Source organism: Anarhichas minor, unplaced genomic scaffold, assembly GCF_050575085.1.
Source record: "Anarhichas minor isolate MPS153535 unplaced genomic scaffold, ASM5057508v1 ptg000027l, whole genome shotgun sequence".
NCBI classification, from domain to species: Eukaryota; Metazoa; Chordata; class Actinopteri; order Perciformes; family Anarhichadidae; genus Anarhichas; species Anarhichas minor.
In genome coordinates, this window is record NW_027466473.1 from 15,266,427 (window position 1) to 15,290,547 (window position 24,121).

At 41.0% G+C, this 24,121-nt stretch overlaps 3 protein-coding genes across 3 annotated transcripts; 2 read left to right on the plus strand and 1 right to left on the minus strand.

The window, feature by feature from the left end:
* Positions 1-2,480: 2,480 nt before the first annotated feature.
* Positions 2,481-8,287, plus strand: dnajc18 (DnaJ (Hsp40) homolog, subfamily C, member 18). The gene is made up of 8 exons (XM_076101693.1): positions 2,481-3,008; positions 3,876-4,044; positions 4,164-4,309; positions 4,837-5,043; positions 5,128-5,240; positions 5,563-5,672; positions 5,752-5,924; positions 6,622-8,287. The coding sequence occupies exons 1-8, from the start codon at positions 2,882-2,884 to the stop codon at positions 6,744-6,746; spliced, it is 1,170 nt and encodes a 389-aa protein (XP_075957808.1). The 5' UTR covers positions 2,481-2,881; the 3' UTR covers positions 6,747-8,287.
* A 1,771-nt stretch (positions 8,288-10,058) lies between these two features.
* On the minus strand, positions 10,059-20,515 carry brd8a (bromodomain containing 8a). Its single transcript, XM_076102627.1, has 20 exons — positions 20,307-20,515; positions 19,774-19,870; positions 19,210-19,279; positions 19,036-19,085; positions 18,763-18,885; positions 18,582-18,662; positions 18,380-18,444; positions 17,924-18,066; positions 16,674-16,868; positions 15,248-15,338; positions 14,751-14,900; positions 14,048-14,208; positions 13,314-13,794; positions 13,140-13,183; positions 12,747-13,015; positions 12,530-12,622; positions 12,350-12,418; positions 11,843-12,125; positions 10,391-10,435; positions 10,059-10,118 (listed from the first exon to the last, which is right to left on the minus strand). Exons 1-20 carry the CDS (start codon positions 20,347-20,349, stop codon positions 10,059-10,061), a joined length of 2,613 nt encoding a protein of 870 aa, XP_075958742.1. The 5' UTR covers positions 20,350-20,515.
* Positions 20,516-23,339: 2,824 nt separating this feature from the next.
* On the plus strand, positions 23,340-24,121 carry gng8 (guanine nucleotide binding protein (G protein), gamma 8). The gene is made up of 2 exons (XM_076102628.1): positions 23,340-23,534; positions 23,993-24,121. The coding sequence occupies exons 1-2, from the start codon at positions 23,451-23,453 to the stop codon at positions 24,119-24,121; spliced, it is 213 nt and encodes a 70-aa protein (XP_075958743.1). The 5' UTR covers positions 23,340-23,450.

Consider the following 24,121-nt stretch of genomic DNA (forward strand, 5'->3'; position numbering starts at 1 on the left):
ATAGGAGCACACTAGCCCATATGAAGATGCAACTTGATGAACGTCCGTATGGAATCTCAAAGGTTTATATTTTCATCCAGGCCATCCTTAAATTATTTTTTCTTCCTCCATTAAACGTTTAAGAAGCATGCCATTTTATCAAGCTATACCTCACACACTTTCTGGAAAGTATACACTTGAAGGAGTCTTTTCTCATCTCCTCTGCATCGCTATGACTGGCAACAAAGCGGCATTAACACCTGTTTCTGGACCACAGAGGGAAACGGAAGAAGTAATTTTGAACTTTGGGACATGTCCTGCTGTCGCACACTACCTGATTATTTCTCACCGTATTGTTGCTAAAGAGCAAGTAAAAGAATACATTAGCACCCTTTGAGTTATTGCACAATTTGCTGTGCTGCAAATTCAATGAGATTTCATGCCTAAGAGCTAAACACAGTACTATGTCAGAGGAAGAGGGAAATTCTACAAATTTGTGAATGCATATATTTGAAATATCTTTGATTTCACAACCAAAGACCATTGTGTCATTTTGAATAAGCATGCTAAGATCCATCCAGAAAGAGATTTGAAGATTGTATCCTAACGAATTGAATTAATTAATGCTTAATTTGAGAACAAATGTGATTTATTTTTCACTGAAATTGATTTTGGATTAGTTTAAAGTTGTCAGAAGTACTTCCTTCATTAAATCTGAGCGCAGTGTAGACCAGGCATTTGGTTTATTAATCCACCCATATTGCATCAAATTGTGTACATTGCATATAGTTTCTTGTTTTTCCAACCACTTTTCTAATCTAATCTAATTTCACCCTGAGAAAAACTTGACTGACAAAGTGCACCCACACTGTGATCCACATAAAACATCAAATCTAAAGTCCAAATGACTAAATTAAAACAGGAAAAGTTCTTTCAAAAATGAATTATTAGGGATAGTTGATACCAGTGAAGCCCAAACCTCAAGCAACACTTACTATCACATAAATTTCTGGAATTTCCCTTCATACATTAAGATTTTTTCGACTTTATATTTCATCTTTCTACTTAATGGTAAAGGTATGTGAATTAAGGATGGACAGAATGTGATTTTTAACACAGCATATATGGTATGGAACGCATCAATGCATGCAATTAAGTTCCTAATTGTTACGTGAGATTATAATTGTGATAGTTGTGTTTCAAATAGTAAACTTGAATTATTTTATTTTTGAATTACATTTGTAGTTTTATTTGTCTTGTTTTGTACATTTTATAAATAGGCTTCCTTTGATTGTTTTTGTCCATTTTTTTATTCTGTTATGTATTACCACTGCATTTAATTTTATATTGATTTCTTGTATGCAGAGATGCCCTTCTAAGGTGCGAAGCCTTGTGTTTATTTTTTTTCTGTTGTACTGATGTACAGAAAATGTTCAATAGTGTGAATGACTATAATCTCAGTGAAAAGCAACTTTCAGGCTGCCAAAGCATGATAGCATGGTTTTCAGATGTAAATGAATCGGACACTAAGAAAATCACGTGTCGCACTTACGTTTAACAGGAAACATTGTACTCTGGTTATATTTACTGCTGATATTATTATGTTACAAATTAGTTTATGGTTATTTTCCTTCCTCTGTTTCTGGTTCTTGTATGATCTACATGCATATTTCAACAAACAAATATAATGGATTTTATCTTGCAACATTTTTTATTATCTATGGAAATATGTTTTGGCATTTGACTTCCTAAATGATACACACATTGTAAGCATGCCCTATGGGACAAATCACATTTTTTTACTCTTGAATAAAATATGCATGAACAAAAAATGTGTTGCATAGTTTCTAACTCACTGACGGATATATTAATGCTAATTGCAACTTTTACCGTGACTTACATCACGGTACAACCCCTCAGAACTAATTACATGCCTTACTTGTGTACAGTGTAGCCAACAAAGAATATTTACTACACTTAAGGTTTATTATAAAATCATTACACTACAGTCTGTTACATCTAAATCTGATCGTTACAGATACGTTTACAATTTGTCATTTTATGTAATGTTACCATAATCCATATTTGCTGAATGTGCAGTTTTATTGGTTGGTTAGATAAAAAGATCCATAACATACCTGTTATCTGCTCATTCTGCAACTGCAGTTAAAGGCAGAAATCTACCACTTGATGGATACAAATAAAAATAAAAAAAACACTATTTTGTATTTAGCCCTCCCTCATTGGCACTTGAATGCACCACAAGTAAGTATGCCTTTAAATGCTGCAGCATCACTCTACGCCTGATGTTGCTCAACCTGCTGGGGTTTCTTGGTACCATTAGTTAATTGACAGGAAAAGCAATAGGAAGGACAAAATTGCCAAACTTGCAAACAAACAGACAAATAACAAGTAATCTCCCATGGCTCAATACCAGGGCCTTATTTTCTACACATTTCACAGCTCCTCTACACAGGATATGACGTTCTGCCTCCACCTCCTGTCCATCACAGCTCAGGAGGTCCAGTTTAGTTCCACAGGGTGGCCCTTTAAAACACCGCTAAGAAAAGCCCGACAGCAAAAAAAACAGCATCTTTCAGACCCTTTGCTCTTAAAAATGGCCCAGCTGCAGACCTGTTTGCAGCCTGACATCAACCGCCATCGTCTGCAGATCGGATAATAGCGCGAAGGACTTCTTTTGAGTGACTGCAGGCTCGCGCCCGAGCTAACGTTACGCAGCTGTCTGAAACCGAAGCTAACCGGGGGCTACCTAACGTTAGCTCTAACAGCTCGCTTTTTGTTTTTGTTTTTGCCATATGATATATTGACGCACATTGCACGGGGGACAGGCATCTAGAGACAGCGACCACCGGACCAGCGATACGACTCCCGTGACGGTAAAATGGTCAAAGAAGAGGCCGACCGGCTGATCGAGAAGGCGAAGCTGTGTTTACGGTCAGGACGGACGGATCGGGCGCTGCAGCTGCTCTATGAAGCCCAGAATATTTACCCCAGCACCCGGGCCAGAGGTAAAATAAGCTGACGCACATTCTGCAATGGCAGTCCTGACAGGCTAACGTTGGCCAACCAGCCAACGTACCCCCTTTTGTATGAACAGTCGGACATGTATTTGACAGATTTCACGTTGGGTGCAGTGAATTGCTATTTTTAGAAGCGGAGACAAACGCGAGCCTGCTAGCTTTAATACTTAATGTGTGTGTAGGCTGCATGCTGAGTTTAAGGGCTCTTAAGGGCTTCCTTGTCCCCTTTGCGGTTCACTCTGAGGCAGTGCTGTGTTTGGATCTGACTTTGCTTTATCTCGCACATCATAACCAGGATAAATGAGTTGCGGTAGATTATTACCTGGAGCTCCCTAAACACACCGTGCATGAGCCAGTTAAATGTCACAGGGTCCATTTTACAGCAGTATGCACATGTAGTGCGAGGAGTGACTAACTTCTGATGTGCAGTGCACAGTTAATATCACTCTACTCATGTATTGTATAGATTAAAATAATAATAATTTTTTTTTTAAATGCCTCCACATACATATAAGGAATCACTGAATGTTGAGTGTGAAATTTATGTGTATCAAATACTTTGGCCTTCAACTTCACTGGATCACCATCACTAAATACGTTTTAGAAAAATGGCGTCCATCCCTCCATCAAGGAGGCCCTACGTCTGTTCTGAAGGCCCTACGATAATACTTTTTAATTTGTCATTAACGTGTATGTTAATGGTCGACCATATACTTTTTTGTTGGCCGCTAACCTTAATTTAATTCCTGATATTCACGGGTACCAATACCTATCGTGTTTCAGCTTTCTCCATCGTCTCTCCTCATTTCCACCTGACTTGTCAGCTGACCTCAGCCACTGTGTTCTTGTTTGCAGTGCTGATAGATGCCATAGTGAGGAACGGAGACACCGCTGCTCCTCAAGCAAACCACGTCTCACCGCCGACCGGCTGGGGAGACGAGGACATCCGGAGCAATGAAACGAGTAACGTAGGTGGTGAGGAGAAGAAGAGCTACACCGAGGAGCAGCGGCAGGGTGTTCTCAGGTGACTCTCGACTCTTTGACGTGTGTTTTTCACTTTGTTACACAGCAACAGACCGACCACGGCAATAGTTCTGGTTTGTGTTTTGACATCCGTTTCGCATTTTTTTTTTTTTATTGCAGGATAAAGAATTGCAAGGACTTTTACGAAATCCTCGGTGTTACCAAAAATGCCTGCGAGGAAGATTTGAAGAAGGCGTACAGGAAGTTGGCCCTCAAGTTTCACCCCGACAAGAACTTTGCTCCAGGAGCCACGGATGCTTTCAAAGGTACGAGAACAAACCTGCTTTGTTTCTGTGAGACTGGGGACGATACCCTTTCATTGTCCGTTGTTATTGTATTTTTGTGGGACTGATTTTAGGACTGTTGTGAAGCACTACTCTCCTGATCCCACAAAGGGAATTCTTCTTCTTCTTCTCAGTTACCACCTCTCAGCAGAGTTGGAGGTCACGGTCGGTTCAGGAGCAGCCAGCGCCCTCATGTTTCTAGTGTCCTGTTTAAACAAGCTTCAGCAGGGCAGAGGCTGTTAAAGTTTTCCTCAGTTTCAAAGTAATCCAGTGGTAGTTGTGAGTACATACATGGTACATATAGAGGAACCGCTAATAGCTAATTTAGCATAAGTGCATAAGTTTGCCAAAATATAAACAAATATAGGCAAAAAATAAACAGGGCTCAATTCCTCTAAAACTTAGGCCATGATTATCTACCTGTACTTTATTTTAAGGCGTCATTGGTGCGTATGTTCTGCCGACTTATTTAAATGCCACGACCGAATGTTTCCCTCCTCTCCCAACAGCAATAGGCAACGCATATGCAGTGCTGAGCAATCCGGAGAAGAGGCAGCAGTACGATCAATACGGAGATCAATCGGCAGCTGCGAACGCGCCCCAACAGTCCAGCCACACCCGCCAAGGATACTACCGAAGCTTCAACAGGGACTTTGAGGCCGACATTTCCCCCGAGGAGCTCTTCAATATCTTCTTCGGAGGAAGATTTCCAACAGGTAGGTGTTACAGTTCAGGATTATGATCCACTGTGTTTATTGTGGACGTGTAGAGGCTAAAGAAGCGCGCGTGTCTCTCTGCAGGAAACATCCACGTGTACACCAACCAGGGAGCCTCCTACTCTCAGTTCTATCAGCCTCGTCGTCGACGCGCTTTTGAGAGGCGCGAGGAGGTGGTGGAGGAGAACCAGAGTCAGGTCGGTGACTCACAAAAACATGAAGACAAATCCCCGTTTAGCAATTACAGTATTATGTTGCTGTCTTCTATGGCTATGGTCTAATCATTAACAGGCACTGGAGAAATGCAGCTTTTTGGGGATGCATTTATAACATGGCTGCGACTTCCTAGTGACCGTTTCTCCATACTGATTCATTTTCATGTCATTCATTTACTTCCCTCATAACTGCCTTGCTTGCTCCAAAGACGCACTGTGCTGTTGTGGCGTGAATCAGTGCAGCCTACACGCCAGGATCATATGCGTTGTAATCTGTGCTGATTTATTTTTTATCTTCTCACAGAACACCTTCACAGCGCTGCTGCAGCTTCTCCCTGTGCTGGTGCTTATCCTCATATCAGTGTTTACTCAGATGATGGCCACTAACCCGCCCTACAGTCTCTTCTATAAGCCGTGAGTCTGTGGCGCCTCACAACAAGACGGCAGCATTTCCCTGAATACATTGTAATCATGTTTTTTGGGGGGTTTTCAGGGCCATGGGGCTGGTGGTGTCCAGGGAAACGCAGCACATGGGTGTACCGTACTATGTGGATAAAAGTTTTGAGAAGGAATACCGCGGAGCTGCGCTGGATGAACTAGAGAAAACTATTGAGAGCGACTATATCGAACACCTGCAGAACAGCTGCTGGAAGGAGAAACAGCAAAGTAAGCGTGCCGCTCATTGGGCTTAAACGGGGAGGTTTTTGTTTTTGCAGGTATCACTGATTTCGATAAAGCTAAAATCTTCATTTATGTTAAATCTTTTGTATCATTTTCTAGCCAGAGCCTTAAAATCTCATTGCATCCTAGGAAAGGTGCAGTAATTTGGGAAATATCCTTAATTGCTTTCTGGCTGGATATTGTGTGATAACATTGCTACTACTCTCATATCTGTACTTTAGATGTGAGGCTACGGTCGGCAGCTGGGAGCAGTAACTTTGAGTCTCCACTGGTTGCCTGGCAACTAGTCCTACCTAAGACATACTCCGGCACATATCCCCGCATAGAATAGCAAAATTGTTTTTCTACTGATTTTAAAAAACAGGATTTAGTGTGTTGTGATTTGTAGAGGTGGCACGCAGGCCGATTTTGTGGGTCCAGGCTAGTTTTTTTTTTTTTTTTTTTTTTTTTTTTTTCTCCTATCCGCTTCCAGTCTTTATGCTAAGCTAAGCTACCTGGCTGCTGGCTGTAGCTTCATATTTACCATACAGACACGAGAGTGGTATTGTTCATTTCATCCAACTCTCTGCCAGAAAGCTGATATGTATATTTCCCAAAATGTCACACTATTCTTTTATGTGCAAACAGCTGTTACAAACCACTGTGATGCGTCTTTCTTTTGGCGCTCTGTTCTCCTCTGCAGAGTCGGACTTGGCGAACCTCGGACAGCTGTACCGAGACGAGCGGCTGAAGCAGAAGGCCGAGTCAATGAGGCTGGACAACTGTGACAAACTGCACCGATTGGTTGGGCGTCAGAGAGGCAAATGAGGACCGCTTGAGAGGCGAACACGTTTCTTTACAGACTTTACAATAATGCATTTTATTAAAAGTGTGTAAATTTATCCAATCCGGCCACTTTGTAAAGAAATCTTTTAGGTACAGCGCAGTCGGTGGGAGATTATGCCACTGGAAACAATGTGCCTTCTCTCCTTTTCGATGGTAGGAAATAAGAGTTAGCATTGTTAGCTGCCCACCCTGGCTGTGGTGGCAGCAGCATCAAGTGCAGACTCTCTGTGGCAGTGTGTGTGTATGATGTCTCGGAGCCTTTAAACTTTCTTATAGAAATGGCATGACATAAGGGGTCTCCCTTTGGGGTTATGAAGGCAGTAGTATGTTCACTCATACACGTTCTATTCGTTTAGGTTTTGTAGCTAACCTCTATTTATTTTCTTTCATGTTTTTGTGTCCTTGCTGACATTTTAGGTGTTATTTAATAATCAATGGAGTGATTGTTGCCCGAGCATCTTGGCTCATCTTTTTTTTTCCCTGTAGGAAGTAATAAAATACAGTGACTAATATAGTCCTGTAGTCTTTGGACAAATCTTCTGAGAGCTTCTGTACTGTGAATTAACAGAGGACCTTTTTATTTATTATTACAACATTGACTAATCAGATTTACTGTGGTTGATCAGGCAATTTGTCCTCTGGGACTACAGCAATAGGAGGCACATGACGGTTCAATTCAACAAATCTTGACAACATTTTTCTGATTGCGTGTTTGTAAAAAGGTTGCACTTGCCAAAAAAACAAGCGGCCTCCTACTGCAGAGCTTCCTGCTGATCCTACTGCAGAGGGGTTTATTACGCAGGTCATTAATTAAGCTTCCACTCAGGAAGTCGTTCAGTACTTCAGCTGCAGGCATGTGTTTGAGGTTTAGCAGTGAGAAATGACTGTTGTGTGTCGCAAAAAGTTTTTGAAGAAGTCTCTTTCAATTTGTCAAAGGCGAAGAGCCCATTCACAGTCCTATTTGGCCCATGTGTTATAAATGTTTTATAAATTCTGTACCTGTTTTCATTCATACTGATGTTTTATAAAGAATAATAATTTTGTTCTCATCTCCAACAGAATGATCAGTTTTAATCGGACGCTAACCTTGTGGAGGTGTTAACTTTAACTCTTTAACCACAGATGATTCAGACACTGGTACTTGTTTCTGTGCACTAAGACTGCCTCAGCTGTTCTCATACGATATTCAGGTTCTTCTCGAGCACTTTTAAGTTAAAGTTCAATCCTGTGTTCCCTATTGTTGCTGTTGCATGCATCCCAGTGAGAGAGAGAGAGAGAGAGAGAGTGTGTGTTATTAGTTACGTATTTATTTTTCAGCAACCACATCTTCATGACTACTGACACAGTAAATGTTAATTGACTAGAATATTCAGGTCCACACTGTAACTCAAAACATGTAAAAACCTTGACTGTGATACGCAAAAATCAGGTTTTGGTATCAGTCGGGGTCGTAGTACATCTGAGCAACACTTCAGAATTCAGTTTTCAGCCAAATATACCTGAAAATAAAAGATGTAATCAGAGTATGTGTTGGCCCGTCTGATTTGTTCATTTATGATTTGGTGGTGGTTTGACTCTCTGGTTTGTTTGTTTGGTCACATCATTAGAAGACTACACATTATCCTACTGATGGTATAACAATCAAAGTCTCTTTATTTCAAGGTGATCGGGCAGCGACACTGAGAATGACGGCAAATATTTATATTTGAAAAGGTAAAAATGATGTAAAATATAAATCGCAAAGAAGCTGAACCAAACACATCTACTGTGTCTGAACCTCTCACTGCTGTCTGTGGAAAAACATCACAACAAGTGGCCAAAAGGCTTTAATGTTTCTGTACATTTGCACCTTCATCTGTCCAATTACTTCCTCGGAACATGAGAGGTTTGACTTGCCGCATGTACAACTTGAGATCGTATCACACTTTCTTTCTGTTTGACTCTAAATATGAGCTGTGAAACTAATATCCGTTGATGCCGGTTACAGATTTCTGGATTTAACAGACATGGAAAAGCCTTTGTTTACATAAGTCAGTGGACATGGTCATAGTGAAAACATGAACACGATGTATTTGCATGCTCAACACAAATGAGCAAGTAGACAACAGGAACAGTATGGCATCTTGTACATGAGTTGGCTTTGACTCGATAAAAGCTTTAAATACATTAGATTGATTTCGGCCAATTTACATAACACTGAACTAATGACATTGCTACGTAACAGGTTCTTGGAAACACAACACTGTGTAACTTATTTATAATGGAATGCTACTCTTTGCTGCTTTTTGCCATGTGGCCACTGCTGCTTGAGCTGATCCTGATAAAGTCTGCATGCTGTTCCCTACTGACACACAGCGCACTAAACATCAATGTCATGAATTAGGCAAGGCAGACTTTTAAATACAAAAAAAAAAGAAGGATATCAAATGCTAACGATTTATATTTTCCCACTGGAAGTCACTGATTTCGATTGGACGGCTCTGAAGCAGCAAGGTTTCAGCAAACTGTAATGCTGTGTCGCTGCTGTGGCGTGTTTTGTGTTGGAATCGTGGAAAACGTTAATGCCAATTCAAGCTTAACATAGTGGAATGAGGGCTTTTTATGAAGTTTTATTGTTTATTTTAAAGTCCACAAAACATTTTGATAACGGGACATTTTCTCAAAAATACTGAAAATGACACAGAATATGCATGTTGATACTGTTTCACTGGAAGTGCACCCTTAATAAAATCAAATTCATCACAAAAAAAATACAGCCATATTTAAAAATTATCAGAGTTTTTTTAAATAAGTAAACTAAAAAGAAATTCAAATGATTTGAAATTAGCACGTACCCCTCACCCCCTAGCTAAGTGAGACTCTTTGGCCTCTGGTTTTACATTGTATCACCAACATGGTATGTTTAAAATCAACCACACTAATCTGAAGTAAAACCAGGTCTGTAGGCTAGGAGTAACTTTTATCTTCATTTACAATACAACCTGATGTAATTCAGAGCAGGCTAAGTCTAAGTGATCTGCAGCTACGTCTATGAAAGGTTTGACCTTTTCTTCCTGCCCCATTGTAATCTGGGATTATACCGTTTATAATCCATGTCTGTATGGCTGTCTCAGAGGAAATAAGCTTCTCCATATTACAGTCTATCCATTTCACCTGGAGTGCAAATAAAGGTTACGCTGCATTTCTATGCAGAGTGGGAATCTGTGCAACTGACAGGATAAATTCAGCCTTGTGGTTTCACGTCTTTCAATTCAACCCTGGAACACTATTGGATAAAATTGTCATACTGGATGTTCATTTCTTCATCTTGATGTCAGCTTCTATGGCACAACGGCGCCCCCTGGTGCCTCCATCCTGCAGTCAAAGAGAGGAAGAAAAAACAACTATTAGACCGCCTGCCTTCACTCATGTGTGACGGAAGCCACACCAGAGTTTCACTGTTCAAACAAGTTGATCTTCAAGATGTTTGAGTCACAAATGTCAGCCAAATACCATGTTTGCTGAGCTCTATATGAATGAGTTATTCCTTTGTTTTGATTATACAACTGTAGTTTTTCTTGTCCGCTTCAGGAAAAAAAAGACAAGAAAGTATGGGAAAGTTTATAGACTGTAGGATGGGTACTTACAAACAGAGAAAGAAGGAAGGCAGGAGAGGACATGGAGACAGTGTCCTGTAAGAGGAAAATGATGCATATCAGCGCTGGGACACAAAAGTGCATTGAAAGCCTCAAGAGGAAGCAAAATAATGGCAACAAATATGCAGAACAGGATCTATTCAGCAGAAGGAAAGGTTGAAATAAGCTTTAACAGAGTATATAACTATATAGAGGTATATCATCATGTGGCCATTTCAAATGTTTACTATTCATTTCCTCGCTGCACTGCAATTGCACTACTTATCCACATCAGATATATTTAAAAAGGAACATGCCAGCATGTCAAGCTCATTAGCTAAATACAACACATACATACAGTGTATACTTGTCAACCATTTTTCAAAGCACAGCATGATGTTTTACAATCATCTCCTACCTTCCAGTCAACTTCTGGTTCTAGTTCACATCAGAATGCTATAAAACATCAACATTCAGCACTTACAACTTCAGATCAGGTCATTTGTCATGAAAGTATGATTCTCCTGCAGCTTCTTAAACAGCCAACTAGATGCTTAGGTCACAATGGAAGGGATGTGAAAAAGAACTCTAACTCTGACTAACTGGAACATCTTCTTTATTTCACCAACACGTTTTTCCGGCACAGGTTGAAAACACTAAAAATGTTGTTTTGCCAAAGCTACGTTATTTGGGCATGGTAACGTAGCTGCAATGTAGTTGTTTTGAAAATGCTTTGTTTCTGTAATCAGCTCATGTACAAATCTCCAACGTAAACATCAGTCACATTATCATCAACATCAATAATGCAAATAAAGGACTGAATATTAATTGTGATTCATCGGGTCAATTATCCGCCAGTTCATGTTCATACCGTCGTGTAATTAATGGTAAACAATAGCTTTCTTGAAGGTGGAATATCAATGTATAAAACCGACTGTATGCTTTGGTAAATAGTTGTCAGTAATAGTCTTTACATTATTGCATTATTACATTATTGCCTACCATTTTCCAAAGCATAGATGTTATGTTCTAAAACAAATGTATTGCTTTCCAGTCAACCATTGGTTTGAAACTTGTTTGAGATACATACAGTAATCCCCACAGTGAGCAACGTATTGTCTTTTTATAGTGATAGCAATGATGTAACGCATTCAAAGATAAGGTGTTGCATTCGTTAACTGACGTCTGAGAAGTCAGAGCCATAAGATGAACAATAAACAACTTGTGACATTGGTGGATTTTTAGCATGAAACAAAACAAGTGGACTTTTTGCCAAAAACACGTTTACTAAGTCTCTGTAAGTTGATTGCGATAGCATTTGAAACCAATGGCTACCTGGAAGGATATCACTCTAAAAACTATTATCATGCTTTGGAAAATGCCAGGCACATCTACTCAGCCTGTTGTCTCACCCTTGTCTCTTCTTCTGTACTCTCTGCTTTTGTCAAAATTCTAGTGAAGCACCTTGTCAGTAGAGTCCTGTTTGCGTGTGCTCTCACGGCCCCTCAGGCTTTTGGCGCTGATACCAGACTCTGAGGTCTCCATGATGAGCTGGGTAGCCAGAAACTGCTGGATCTGCTCCAGGACATCACGCTGCATCTCCAGAGCCATGTGGTACACGTCATGATCCAGGCTGTTGTACATGACCGCATTCTGAAACATCAGCATGATGTCCCTCTGGAACTCAGCGGTGTTCCGTATCAAACCGGTCTCAATGCTCTTTTTTATGGCGGCAAGGTCCATGGGCCTATAGAAGTGAAGAGCAAAGAGGGGGTTAGAGTGGCGTTCAATGTCAACAATCCAATGCCATCTAGCAAAGGTTGTTTTTCTTAGTGCCTGAACAGTTTACTATTGTGTGATGTAAGATTTTTCACTCTGCACGAGCAATATGAGAAGTAACCACAATAACATCTATAAGTGAATTGAAAATAGGCTTAAAATATGACCAGAGCAGACGTGTCCTGTGCTTACCTCTGCACAATACTGTGGTACCCAGGTGCAATTTCATCAGTTACTGGCTGCAGGAAGACATTTGCATACCTACAACAGATTTACATAAATCACATCTGTTTCAGAAATGACACAACATATTCCATATTTGAGAGGCTGATCATCAGGGGCTAGCGTTACTGTTGAGAGTCATAATCTGACCTGTGATTGGCCGCTGCACGCCACACCAGCATAATGGCTTTCTTCCAGATCTTGTGAGCCTGTAGAGCTTCATGGTCCTCACTGCACACAGAACTGCACAACAACGGTGTGTGTGGAAGGTACACAAACAGATAGGTCATCATTATCAAGCAGAACCTGATCTGCAGCATGACGCAGCAAGAAATTGCCTGAGTGTGCAAGTTTGCGTTTCACTCACAACAGTGACGAGGAGGGGCTGCTGGGGATGGAGTCTGCGGTCGTGTGGAGCTGTAGTGACGAGGAGGCCGTGTGGAGGCTGTACCCGTCCTCACTCTCGCTGGCTGCAGGCTCTAGCTCCATCTCGCCGTCTGGCTCCAACAAGAATCCCTCCACCCCATCGGCCTCTTCGTCTCCACACACTTCTGGCCCATTGAGCTGCCGGTACACTTTATTCCCCGAGGCATTCTCTCCTCCCCCAACACTTATTCCATCCTCCGCTTTCATCCCCTGCAAAGACGGAGAAAGATGCCGAGATTGAAACAGAGCTTACAGTGCAGGAATACTGTGGAACTACGCACTCTGCATTTCATTACAAGCAACATGTTCCCTTTGTCCTCGTTGGGTGCTATACCTTGGGGGGCCTTTCTGTCAGTGGGCTCTCTTCTAATACTGAGTCTGCCAAGATAATAAAGACAGTAAAGATGAATAATAAGAAGGAAATGGTTATGCAAAATGCATAGTTGCATGCCAACTGCATGTTCTGAACCAAGTGAATACTAGTATTGATGCATATAGGTGTGCATACCTCCATGGGGTTTTTCAGGTCTTTGCTGTGCCCACTTCTCACTTTCACATTTTAGAGTAACATCCAATGAAATTTGGCTTTTCTGGTGCGCCAACACTCCAGTCTCTCTCATTGCCTCAGGGTGTGGAGGTGCTCCAGTGTGGCAGTGCTCCAAACTCTTTGAGCTGCGTGAGGATGAGGAGGTGTGAGGAAGGCCCCGTAGTCCCTTGGGGAATGCTGCCAGACCGCAATCTTGACTGTTGCACAGAGAGGAGAGTGAAGCTGAAGTCCCACCCTGAACTTCTAACACTTCTGTCTTCCTCTCCGGGCTACTGTGAAGAGACAAGGACTGTTGGACCCCTGTGGGCACTGCGGGATGAGACTCATGGGGCTGGAGAGGCCCAGGCTCCCAGGCACCAGACAAAGCATGGCCGTTCTCCTCACACAGTGACAGCGCAGCCTCAACTGCAGCTGCATCCAAAGCCTCTGCAGTCACATCTGTCTGCAGAAGAAGAGATATGACTCTTGATCTTAAAGAAGAAGAAGAATTGAGCTTTTGAACTAATTTTTCATAGTTTGCCACGTCCTGTCTGGTAAATCTCAGAAGTGATGTTGGTGAGTTAACTATTGTCATAACTCACTAGATTGACGACCAAAATGTAAAGAAAAAAACCACATTGTAAAATAACGTTTAAAACCTCAAGCAGGCATTATTTATCACAAACAATGCCGTGAAAATGTGTAGGACTTTTCACCTTGTCCTCAATGATGGCGATAATGTCCCCCACCGTCTTCAGGTCCAGCTCACCCACCATGTAGGACACAGTCACATCCTCCTCACTGAGCTCGGCCACCTTATCCCCTGCAGAGATAGGCTGGCATCCGGGGGGCAAAGACGGCACCATCACATCCACCTCTGCACACAAACAACAACCGGTTTTCAACTACAATTTTAAATTAGCAGGAGCAGTTTGTAAAAACACAGATTTTTCTATTTCTACTTCACAGAATACCTATAGCTCAAGCTTTATCATTTGCTTGTATTTCAATATGAACCACAATGAATCTCTTGTTTACTTTTATCTTTGTTAACCTTGACCAAGAAATTGAGATACCTTTAGATATTAAAAATACATTAAGTAGTGTATACATAAGATACAAAAGGTCTGAGTATAGTTGACGTTTTTTGTATCATAAGTATGTTTTTCCTCCAATGTATACAATTGTGTACATGACACATTATGATCATGAAATGAGACTTGTGATATCTCAGTTTTGCTCTGACATTGCACAATAAATTAACCCTTAAGTCTACTTTTGCAATTGAATGACTACAGTTAACAATCTTAGGTCTAACATTAAATTATTCTCAAGCTACAAAGAATATGACATCAAGGATGCAAGGAGGTTTTAGCGTGTGGATTGAGCTCTGAGTGGTCTGGGTCAAAGCGGACAGACCTGTATTTGCTGAGGCAGTAGAGTCAACAGACACAGGAGTGGCAGCAGAGAGAGGAGCACTGGAGGCTGAGTCTGCACTGACCATGAAACCTAACGGGGCAGAAAACTGGGTGGGACCTGCCTCCAGGAGACGCGACAACATCGGGGCACCTGCCATGCAAGCGTTCATAAACATGAACACACAAAGTGCAGAAGTGCAGACAAAGGAGCGGAGGCTTTCAGTTAGCCAATGTATGAGCAAACAGCTTAGATGACAGTAGCACTTTTATATAGAAAGCACACATCCATTTAGGAGTCAAGGAGAAAAGCGAACAAATGTAAAACAGCTTCCGAGATAGTTTTCTTTTTTGTGCCAAAGGGGATTCTACTAAATATCATCTTGATTTAGATGAAATCTTATTTCAATCAAATATTTAGTGAGATGTTCTTTTCTTTAACTTTGACATAAAATCAGTGTAAAGAACATCATGAACACAAATCACACACTGCATCTGTACCTGTTGCCTGAGTGAGAGGTTGGCTAGGTGGAGCCAGCTGCAAGTCATGTGCTCCTGTCATATTAGCAGTGGTCACGTCCCCCTCCCCAATCTGGGATGTAAACGCATACATGCATGTCAAACATTTTGCCAGTTCTCTCGTACATAAAGTGCACATCAAGTATACTACATGTTTTTTTATAAATAATACAAATTTATAGCTGAATGTCTTTGTGATATTTCTAGAATTTGATTGGAATCCCTGTGCAAATATTTATACAAAGAGCCCTAAAGGCAGCACTGCATGTCAGAGCAGCAATGTTACCAGAGGAATGTGAGGAGGCAAAGAGCTACTAAAGGATCAACTTATGCTGACACAATGGGATTTCACATGAGCACAGTTGGCTTCATAAAAAATGGAAATGAGAAAAAAAAAAACAGCTGGACAATTCCAGGAGGTAACTGTCCAGCAACCATTCCAGAAGAACCTCGGCAGGGACTGGCTGAACGACAGCTCCTTGGCTGCAGTGCGAAGTCATGCCACGCGGAACTCACTGATGACATCTGACAAAAAGCTTGGAGGTAAAAAAAAAAGAGTAAATGACAGCAAACTGGGAGCAAAAGCAGGTTGCATGTTTGCAAAAAGGCGCCTGAGAGACTAAGAGGCAAAACATTCAGTGGTGCATTAAAACCAACCGTTGAACTCTTCAGCTACAGTGCAGAGAGACATGACACAAACCAACACAGTTAGAGCATTAAAAAACAAATGCAAAATATATTTAGTGATGTGTTAACTCTCAAATGATACACACATTTTATTTTTTTTTCAAGTCAAATCATTTCAAGAAAGCAAAACAAAATGATTTCCTGACTAAATGAACTGTTTCAGTTGCACAGCCTCTGAGACATTTAAGGATGGAAGGAACTGTTTTCCAAAAACAGTAAAAGTTGTTTCCAAAAACAGTAAACTTGTTAATGCTTCAGATAGAAGTAATAACAGGACAAAAAACACATTCAGAACACAGCAATGGTCTTAAACAGGACTACAAATGACCTCGTGTAGCCAAAGACAACACCTGAACATCGTTCAAAAAGGAGTGGAATTAACTGAAGACAGTTGTTCGCATAAGCACCCCATCCAACTTTACCAATCTACGGACACTGAGATGTCCTGAGGTGAAAACAGACTCTGTGTTTAAAAAAAACAACACATTACAATGCAATACATTTGCAAAAAAATGACTAAAGGCTTTATGCAACTGGCAAAACAAACCACAACTTCCAAAACCACGGGGGGAAAAAAAGAAAAACAAAATGATTAAATTGTTCCCAAACGCAGAGTAACTCTACAAAGAATGAGATGAAGATGGGGTGCCCTGCAGACTTGAACATGTTAATTAGAGAGCTTGGCACTGTTGGCATAACACAGTAAGTCCCCTCCACATACCAGTCTGGAATTTGTGGCCAAGATACTGCCTTTCTTCAGTAACTCTGACAGGAGTGGAGATGGTGGGGGTGTGGCTTTCAGGCCCAGGAGGAGCTTCTTTTGGGTGGGATCGTCCAGAAGTGACCCGGGGCTGATGTCATCACTTCCTGGTCCAGAAGACTCAGCAATTGTCATTAATCTGGCTGATCCTGAAGCCTGGAGACAGAGATACAAACGTGACATCATATTTCCATACCAATCGAAGCATGCTTTCATTGATCAACTCGGATTGAGTGTGGGAATGGTCAGAAATATTACACTCTTTTGTGATATATAATTCTATTCTGTTATTATTATAAAGTCATATTTTAACTGTTTCTATACCTTATAGCAGTGATGGCAAGTTACTTCAGTTAAAAATATGCAGCATATTATATGTATAATATTTATTATGTCTTTAACCAGCACAAACTGATTCGTTTTCAGCATTCTTGAGAGAAATACAGATTAAGAAATGAATATTTTTTATTTATTTATTGGTATATTTGATGAGGGACAGTGCACATTAATAACAACATTTCTGTAAATGCGCCAGAGTTAGCCAAAAGGCTATTTTTCATCTGTAGACCAAAGAGGCAGATGTTACAAAATAAACCTAAAAACAGAATGTAAGATTACATTTGAAAGGTTAGACAATATTGACGCTTTACAATGCGTGCACAAACAATGAAAAAAGTGAGAATATTAATATACGTAGTATCATCATTCAGGAGACTCTTATACATTGACAAGTACTAACAAGACATGCAACACAGAGGCTCTCAAAGTCAACACGCACAAAGCAAATAAAATGAGGGATAACTATGTTAAAATAGAAACGTGGACTAAAGACAATATTATGCTGCAATTGTTCGACACTAAAAAACACAAAAACATAAAAGCATGCAGAGTATGTGAAATACATAAATCAGTCAGACACAGCTAAACAACAATAAAAGAGATGCATGCAGGTCGATGAGGGTCGACCGGCAAATTCAAGACAGACAGACAACAGACAGGTCGAGGGAAAGTTCAACACGGACAGAGGTGCAGAGCTGGGTACTAACTAACCATTTCTTTAATTGAGCTTTAAATTAACTGTACGTTTAGCATTACACATTAGCGTTACACCTTAAAAAATACCGGCAAACGTTTCTAAATGTCTCACGCACAAATATGATAATTGAAAAGCAGGGCAAAGCTTGAATGCATTTGAACCTACGGTGACTTACATTCTTTGTCAACGCAAGATCCAGCGTCAAACACTCGAGCGGGTCGCCCGGTGAGAACTCCTGGCTCGGGGAGCTGCAGCCTGCGGGCGATTGTGTGGTGACGCCGGGCTCTCGCTTAGATGTGTTCTTTGCCACCTGTCTGGCTGGAAGAGGGAGGGGCAGCATAGAGAGGATTACTTCATCAGTCACACAAAAGCAGATGTTCAATTTCATTTGTTGCCCCCCCCCCACCACAAGAAAAATGTGCCATGGCTATCCTTCTTTTGCATGCTAGCAGCATGGCTCTAATGGCCATGGTCAATTAAAAAAAACCTGAGGCTGTTTCAACTGCACAATTTTACTTAATATCTATGGAGAATCATTAACATTACAAAATATAATTCTACATTGATGTCGTGTGTCCCCCCCCCCCCCCCCCCCCCCAAAATAAATACCCACTAAAAGTGAAGGAGATACCCTGATAAGCAGCATTTGTGTTTTTTCTTTTCAACTCTGCTTCCTTCTGCTCCAGTTTCTTCTTCCTGACACATAAGATACACACATATGTATTTTGCTTGTTAGTAGGCAAGAGTCTAATGTCCAAGCTTTTACAAACATGAAAAGAGATGTACTGTGTGATTGTTGAAACAGGACAGATAGAAAGCGTGTTGCTTCTTACTGCAGAATGTCGGCCCATAACTCTTCTAGTTTGGAATCTAGACGTCCTGCTTGAATCAGTTCAGCTTCTCTCTTCAGCTTCCTACGAAAACAGCATCAACCAATCTCATTGATCTTAACTCCTGAGATGTTTTCACGACGACAGTGATGTCTTCTTGCTGTTAAAAGTTAAACTTGTATACCTGTGCTTCTCCTGTGTTTCTTTGATCAGCTTTTTGAGTGCATCAATCCTGTCGGCTGTCAGCCTACGGACTATCACATCCTCCACTGTCTCCACCACTTCACCTCTCTCGCCGCGTTTCCGCCTGAAGGCAACAAATGCACTGTTAGTTCAAGACATTGTTTTCTGGCATAGACTGTCAATGCACGTGTCGAACAGTACAAAGCTACGTAATCTATTTGAGCTTGCGAGTCTACAAAAGCAGGCTCGAGGTAAAAGTCACTTAGGCACTCACTTTGGGGCCTCTGTTGTTTCCAGGAGCTCAGAGTACTTGGAGGCACAGTGCTGTGACGAGCCAAAGAAGAAGAAAGAACAGCTTTGTGACAGGGCAAAATAAAATGTGGCAAAAGTACTGCAGAGGTCATGAATTTGGTCATTGCGGGAGAGCGAGCTCGGATTTTTGTCAAACCTTTTGAGAGAACCAGTCAGGTGGTCGGCCGGGTTCTGCAAATGGTTTGATGGCTCGACTGACAGACACCCTGTTGAGATGAAGAAATGTTGTAAGATGATATGAAATACACATTCAAGTCCAAAACAGGCTACTATTTCTATCTTGTTTCATTGTAGTCTTAAAACATTTTTACTTTCTTCTTCCAAGTATTAATTCTTATACATCTATTTTGTCCATTTGTTTATTATTACTATTTTTTTGGAAGTATTTTAGTTGTAAATTCATGCAAAATGTATGCTAAATCAAGGCCAGCATGGACTGGGCAACACCATGGACAGTATGGCAGCTAAAGACAAGGTTAGTTCATCTCATTTGCATCACTTTAGACTGTGAGAGAAAACAACAGCAACCATAACTTCAAGCACACCTGAGGGCCCCCCCATATTGACAATGCATAACCTTAAAAGGTCAAATGAAAAGTGTCTATGCATGGCTATATCATAGACCACTGACACACAACAAAGAAGCATTGGCACTGGTTTTAGCCTAAAGGGGCCATAATAGAGCAGCAGTACAGTATACCAGTTCTGGTCTCCACTCTTCATGACAGATGTGGCCAAACACAGCTTCTCCCTCACCGACCATGGCTCTGTTGGTCCGATGACAAGTAGCTTGTGTTCTGCAGATGTGGAGGAAAAATGGACACAAACACGATACGTGCTTTATATAGTTCATGTTTATTAACTGCGTTCCTGCTGTAGTTCTCAGGCCTGGTATGGGCACTACAATTAATCTCTTGAAGCGTGGCTTCATTTCTATGCTACCTAAAACCTGCCCCACCATGCAGTCCGCACGCGACTGCTTTGGAATCAGCGTGCAAAAAAAAAAAAAGAAAAAAAAAAAAAAAGCACATCGATAATACTTGTGATTGTAACAGGAGCATCAGTGTCAACAGAGCTGTCAGCTGTCTAATGCCAGCGGTTAATCCTTGCAGGCTGCAGGAGCGGAGGGTGCCGTGCAAGGAAGTTCGCGGTGATAACATCAACAGCACGGACACACACTCTCCGCTAACGGATAGCATGCATTGACATTTTCTATGAGCCGACGTTACTCACTTCCAACCCCGTTTGCCATCTTCCTGTCATCCCGACATCCCATGCATCTCGGTGGATGGAAGCCCGGCAATAAACACGACAGTGGCGAGATCCGCACACGACATGCATCAAATGATGGACGTCAACATCAATGCATGTTACGTTTACGGGGCTGTTGAGGCTTCCACGATTTTTTCTTTTTTTCTTTCTGACGTTAGCTCAAATGCTACTCTCTGTAAGGAGTCGAAACAAAGCGGTTTTGAGTCCGCGTTGGTCTCTACGGAGTGTGTGCTACCCAAGAAAGCGGCCATGCGAGGAAATGTAGCTTACTGTAACGTTATTTATCATTGTGGCTCTGGACGTGCTCGTACACGCCCACCACAGGAGCGTAATGAGGGTAACACCCGGGGGCTTTTTCTCTCAGCTAAATCACTTGTTCCAGAGTTTCATACAAAGATGCCCCCTTTCGTGTTGCTGTAGAATAACAAGAGTAATCATAATACGTGCACAAAATCATTTATCTTTGAGCCTAAACATGTAGAGGGTTATATGATGCCACTGTAGTGAAAACCTGGAACCAGTAAGTGTTCATACTTTGCCAGTTATGACTCATATCTTGACTTTTCAATGCAAGATTTTTAAAAAAGAATCCAAAAAAAAACAGAAGCTTAATATTTCCAGTAACCACCTGTAAATGCTGTTCTGTGGGCTTTTTCATATAATACAGACGAGGCTGTCACACTTTGAGCAGCAGGAGCAACAGACTGTTCTTTTCTAATTTGCAGTCCCACATTGAAGCTTTACCTGGTAAATTGTCCAATAGTCAATGGTCTGAACAACAGGGAAGTATTTGCTTTTCCCTGTAATTATACCAGAATAGATCATTTCTAGTTTTAAACTGATATACCCGAGTATTTCTTTGGTATTGTGTAGATTTGCTTATAAGGAAATAAAGTATGGCTGAAGACAGATGTTTTTAAATGCTAACACTAAATAAACATGTGTACTTGATGGGATATGCAGACACTTCGCCCTCCTCTCAGGTTTCATGGATCCTATGATGTGGCGTCTGTCATAAATGAATCATACGAGAGAGGAGACATGCTGGCTGGCTGACTGGCTTTAGAGTTTGTACTTGTCAATATATATAACAATATTAAGTTCTAACTAAGTAGGACCGCAGAATCTGAACATGCCCGCTTGGTTTATGACACAACACACTGGGCAAATTGTGTTTTTGGGCCCTTGGTGAAAGAGGACAGAGCACCTTCTACTCATGAGGTCCAGTATCTTCCACAGAAAGAGACCAATTACAGGGAAACAAATGTTAATGAGGCACTTGACATTTAACTCCATAGCACTGCCTCTTCGCCCCCCTGCTGCTGTGTGGAATAACTGTCAGCTCTACAGGAAGGACTGGCAGCATGGATAGGCATGAGACCAATAATCCTGCTGTCGGGAAAAACTCACACCTTGACAAAGACTCAATCACTCACCTTGCAAACTTAGCGTTGGATATACTGCATGTTATCCAGTGCTCTTGTGTAGCCTATTTGTTGGAAGAAAGCATTAGGCTTCAATTGAGCCTCTTCAGACACATTATTACTTGAATCATTCCTTACTGCTGTTACACTGTAAATCTGCACAATGCTCCCTAACAGATCAAATCTGGTTATATTCTACAGCTAAAGTCATATAATACAAAAAGAACATGTTTGCTGAAGGCAAGATAATGTGTTACACTGTAAAAGCACATGAAACACACATGTATGTTGATGAGTTCTGGAGGTCTGTCATTTTTGAATTCCAACATTCAACACTGTCACATAATAAACCTGTTATGAATACTGATTACTCATTATTGAGTAATCAGGTCATCTAAAATGAATGCACTCATGTATCCAAATATTACAGATTTGATATTTGTCCAAGAGTGCATTGCACGTAGGAAAATAAATTAAAGTCATGGAAAACAATGTATTCTCCTGAGAGCTTCCTCATCAGTCTAATGCTTTTTCATGTTACTGTGTTATGAAGAAAGCAGTTTTTTCATCCCTTTATATTCAATACACTATTAGCTATTTAAATCGTATATCCCTTTTTAAAAACAATATTTAATGTTCCATCTCGCAGCACACGCTCCTCTATCACCTCAGGTGAGCGAGTGATAGAGACTCTAGAGATGAAGGTCACACCACATGTTGCCTTTAACTGCTGCACTGAGCTCATCCTGGGGGCAGAACCACAGCTAGCTATTTGAAGGAGGGAACCTATTGAAGCCTCATCTTTGCCATTAATCTCACTTCATTTGTTACTGTAAGTTGGTGCGGTGGACCCAGTTGGAAACAAGCGGACTTTTCTTTTCAGGAGCCCGACGGTCGCTGTTGGTCTTGTGGTGAGTGGCGTTGTGATTGTTATGAGTTTGGATACATCTTGAAAAAAAATTATATTTTTTTTTTTACAGATTCTTGGAAACAGCTTGTATCAGACCACATATCTCTACATGTGTGTGCTGATATTGTCAGCATATTCCAGAAGTGTGAATTGTATTAGTGTGGAGAAACTATTTGTATTGATAGAATTGACTAATTAATTTCACGCCCACAGACACTGACACAATAAAAAGTCTTTTGTTGCTGAGTAATGATGCTTTTTTTTCATTTACTGCTATCTTAAAGCAATTCAATGCTGATTTCTTGTGTAAGTATGGCAGAACCTGAGCATCATAATAGCAGCAGACTAATAGCCTTGACAGCAACTCTCTACACCTGCAGTTTAGGATAAAACTATTCTGAAAGAGCAACTTTAACGTTAATGTTTTTACTCTTACGTGTATTTACACGCCCAGCTAGCGGATGCCCTCCCCTGGGGAGGCTGCTCTGCCTCCCCTCCCTCCCAAGCCCTCCTCCTCTGAGACCCTCCCTGTGCCACTTGCAGCTGAGACCCAGGGAGCAGAATTAACAAGCAAATTGAAACTGACTCTAACCATGGCACACCTTCATCAACTGTGTTTGCACTTTAGAAGTGTCTCATGTTTGTATTTTGTTTATTCCACTTTTCTTTTCTTTTCTTTTTTATCGGTGATGCATATGAATATTTCTTGTCTGATGAGTCAACATTGATGGTTTGCTGCAGGCTGACTGACTTCAGTTGGAAAGGGGCAGGATGTCCAACAACATGGCCAAGATTGCAGATGCTCGTAAGACGGTAGAACAACTGAAACTGGAGGTCAACATAGAGAGGATGATGGTGAGTCAGCACATTATGTAAGTAATGATGATGGACAAGTTAAGAAACGGCCTTAGATTGTGGCATGTTTTATAATGAATCAGTGAAAATGCTCTTCTCACTTTCCTGTCTCAAAAGAGATTTAATGTCATGTATATTTAAATGAACATTGATTTCTAATCTTGAACTTTCCGAAGAGCAGTTCACCTCTAACAGACAACCTTTATTTTTTTTTAACAATTAAATAAAATTTGCTCCATTTCCATAACTGACATCAGTTTTTACTGTTTTGATTGATGCAGGACAAATGTTTTCTTTTAGTGTATAATCAATGGTAAAAAAAAATTAAAAATATGGAATAATAGAATTTAAATGTTTTTTTTATCCTCTTCCCCTCCAATTTTCGACACACACACACACACACACACACACACACACACACACACACACACACACACCCTTTTCTTTATTTTTTACAGATATCCAAAGCAGCAGCTGATCTGATGGCCTACTGCGAAGCTCATGCCAAAGAGGACCCCCTGGTGACACCAGTACTTTCCTCTGAGAACCCGTTTCGAGAGAAGAAATTATTCTGTGAAATCCTATAA

Bases quoted from the DNA above. Each gene is read 5' to 3' on its own strand.
- dnajc18 (XM_076101693.1), top strand. From the start codon at position 2,882: ATGGTCAAAGAAGAGGCCGACCGGCTGATCGAGAAGGCGAAGCTGTGT. The intron at 4,310-4,836 runs GTACGAGAACAA...CTCTCCCAACAG, and splicing joins AGCCACGGATGCTTTCAAAG to CAATAGGCAACGCATATGCA. The intron at 5,925-6,621 runs GTAAGCGTGCCG...TCTCCTCTGCAG, and splicing joins CTGGAAGGAGAAACAGCAAA to AGTCGGACTTGGCGAACCTC.
- brd8a (XM_076102627.1), bottom strand. From the start codon at position 20,349: ATGGGATGTCGGGATGACAGGAAGATGGCAAACGGGGTTGGAA. The intron at 13,184-13,313 runs GTATGCACACCT...TTATCTTGGCAG, and splicing joins ACCTGAAAAACCCCATGGAG to ACTCAGTATTAGAAGAGAGC. The intron at 12,623-12,746 runs GTGAGTGAAACG...GTTGTTGTGCAG, and splicing joins AGCCCCTCCTCGTCACTGTT to TTCTGTGTGCAGTGAGGACC.
- gng8 (XM_076102628.1), top strand. From the start codon at position 23,451: ATGTCCAACAACATGGCCAAGATTGCAGATGCTCGTAAGACGGTAGAA. The intron at 23,535-23,992 runs GTGAGTCAGCAC...TATTTTTTACAG, and splicing joins TCAACATAGAGAGGATGATG to ATATCCAAAGCAGCAGCTGA.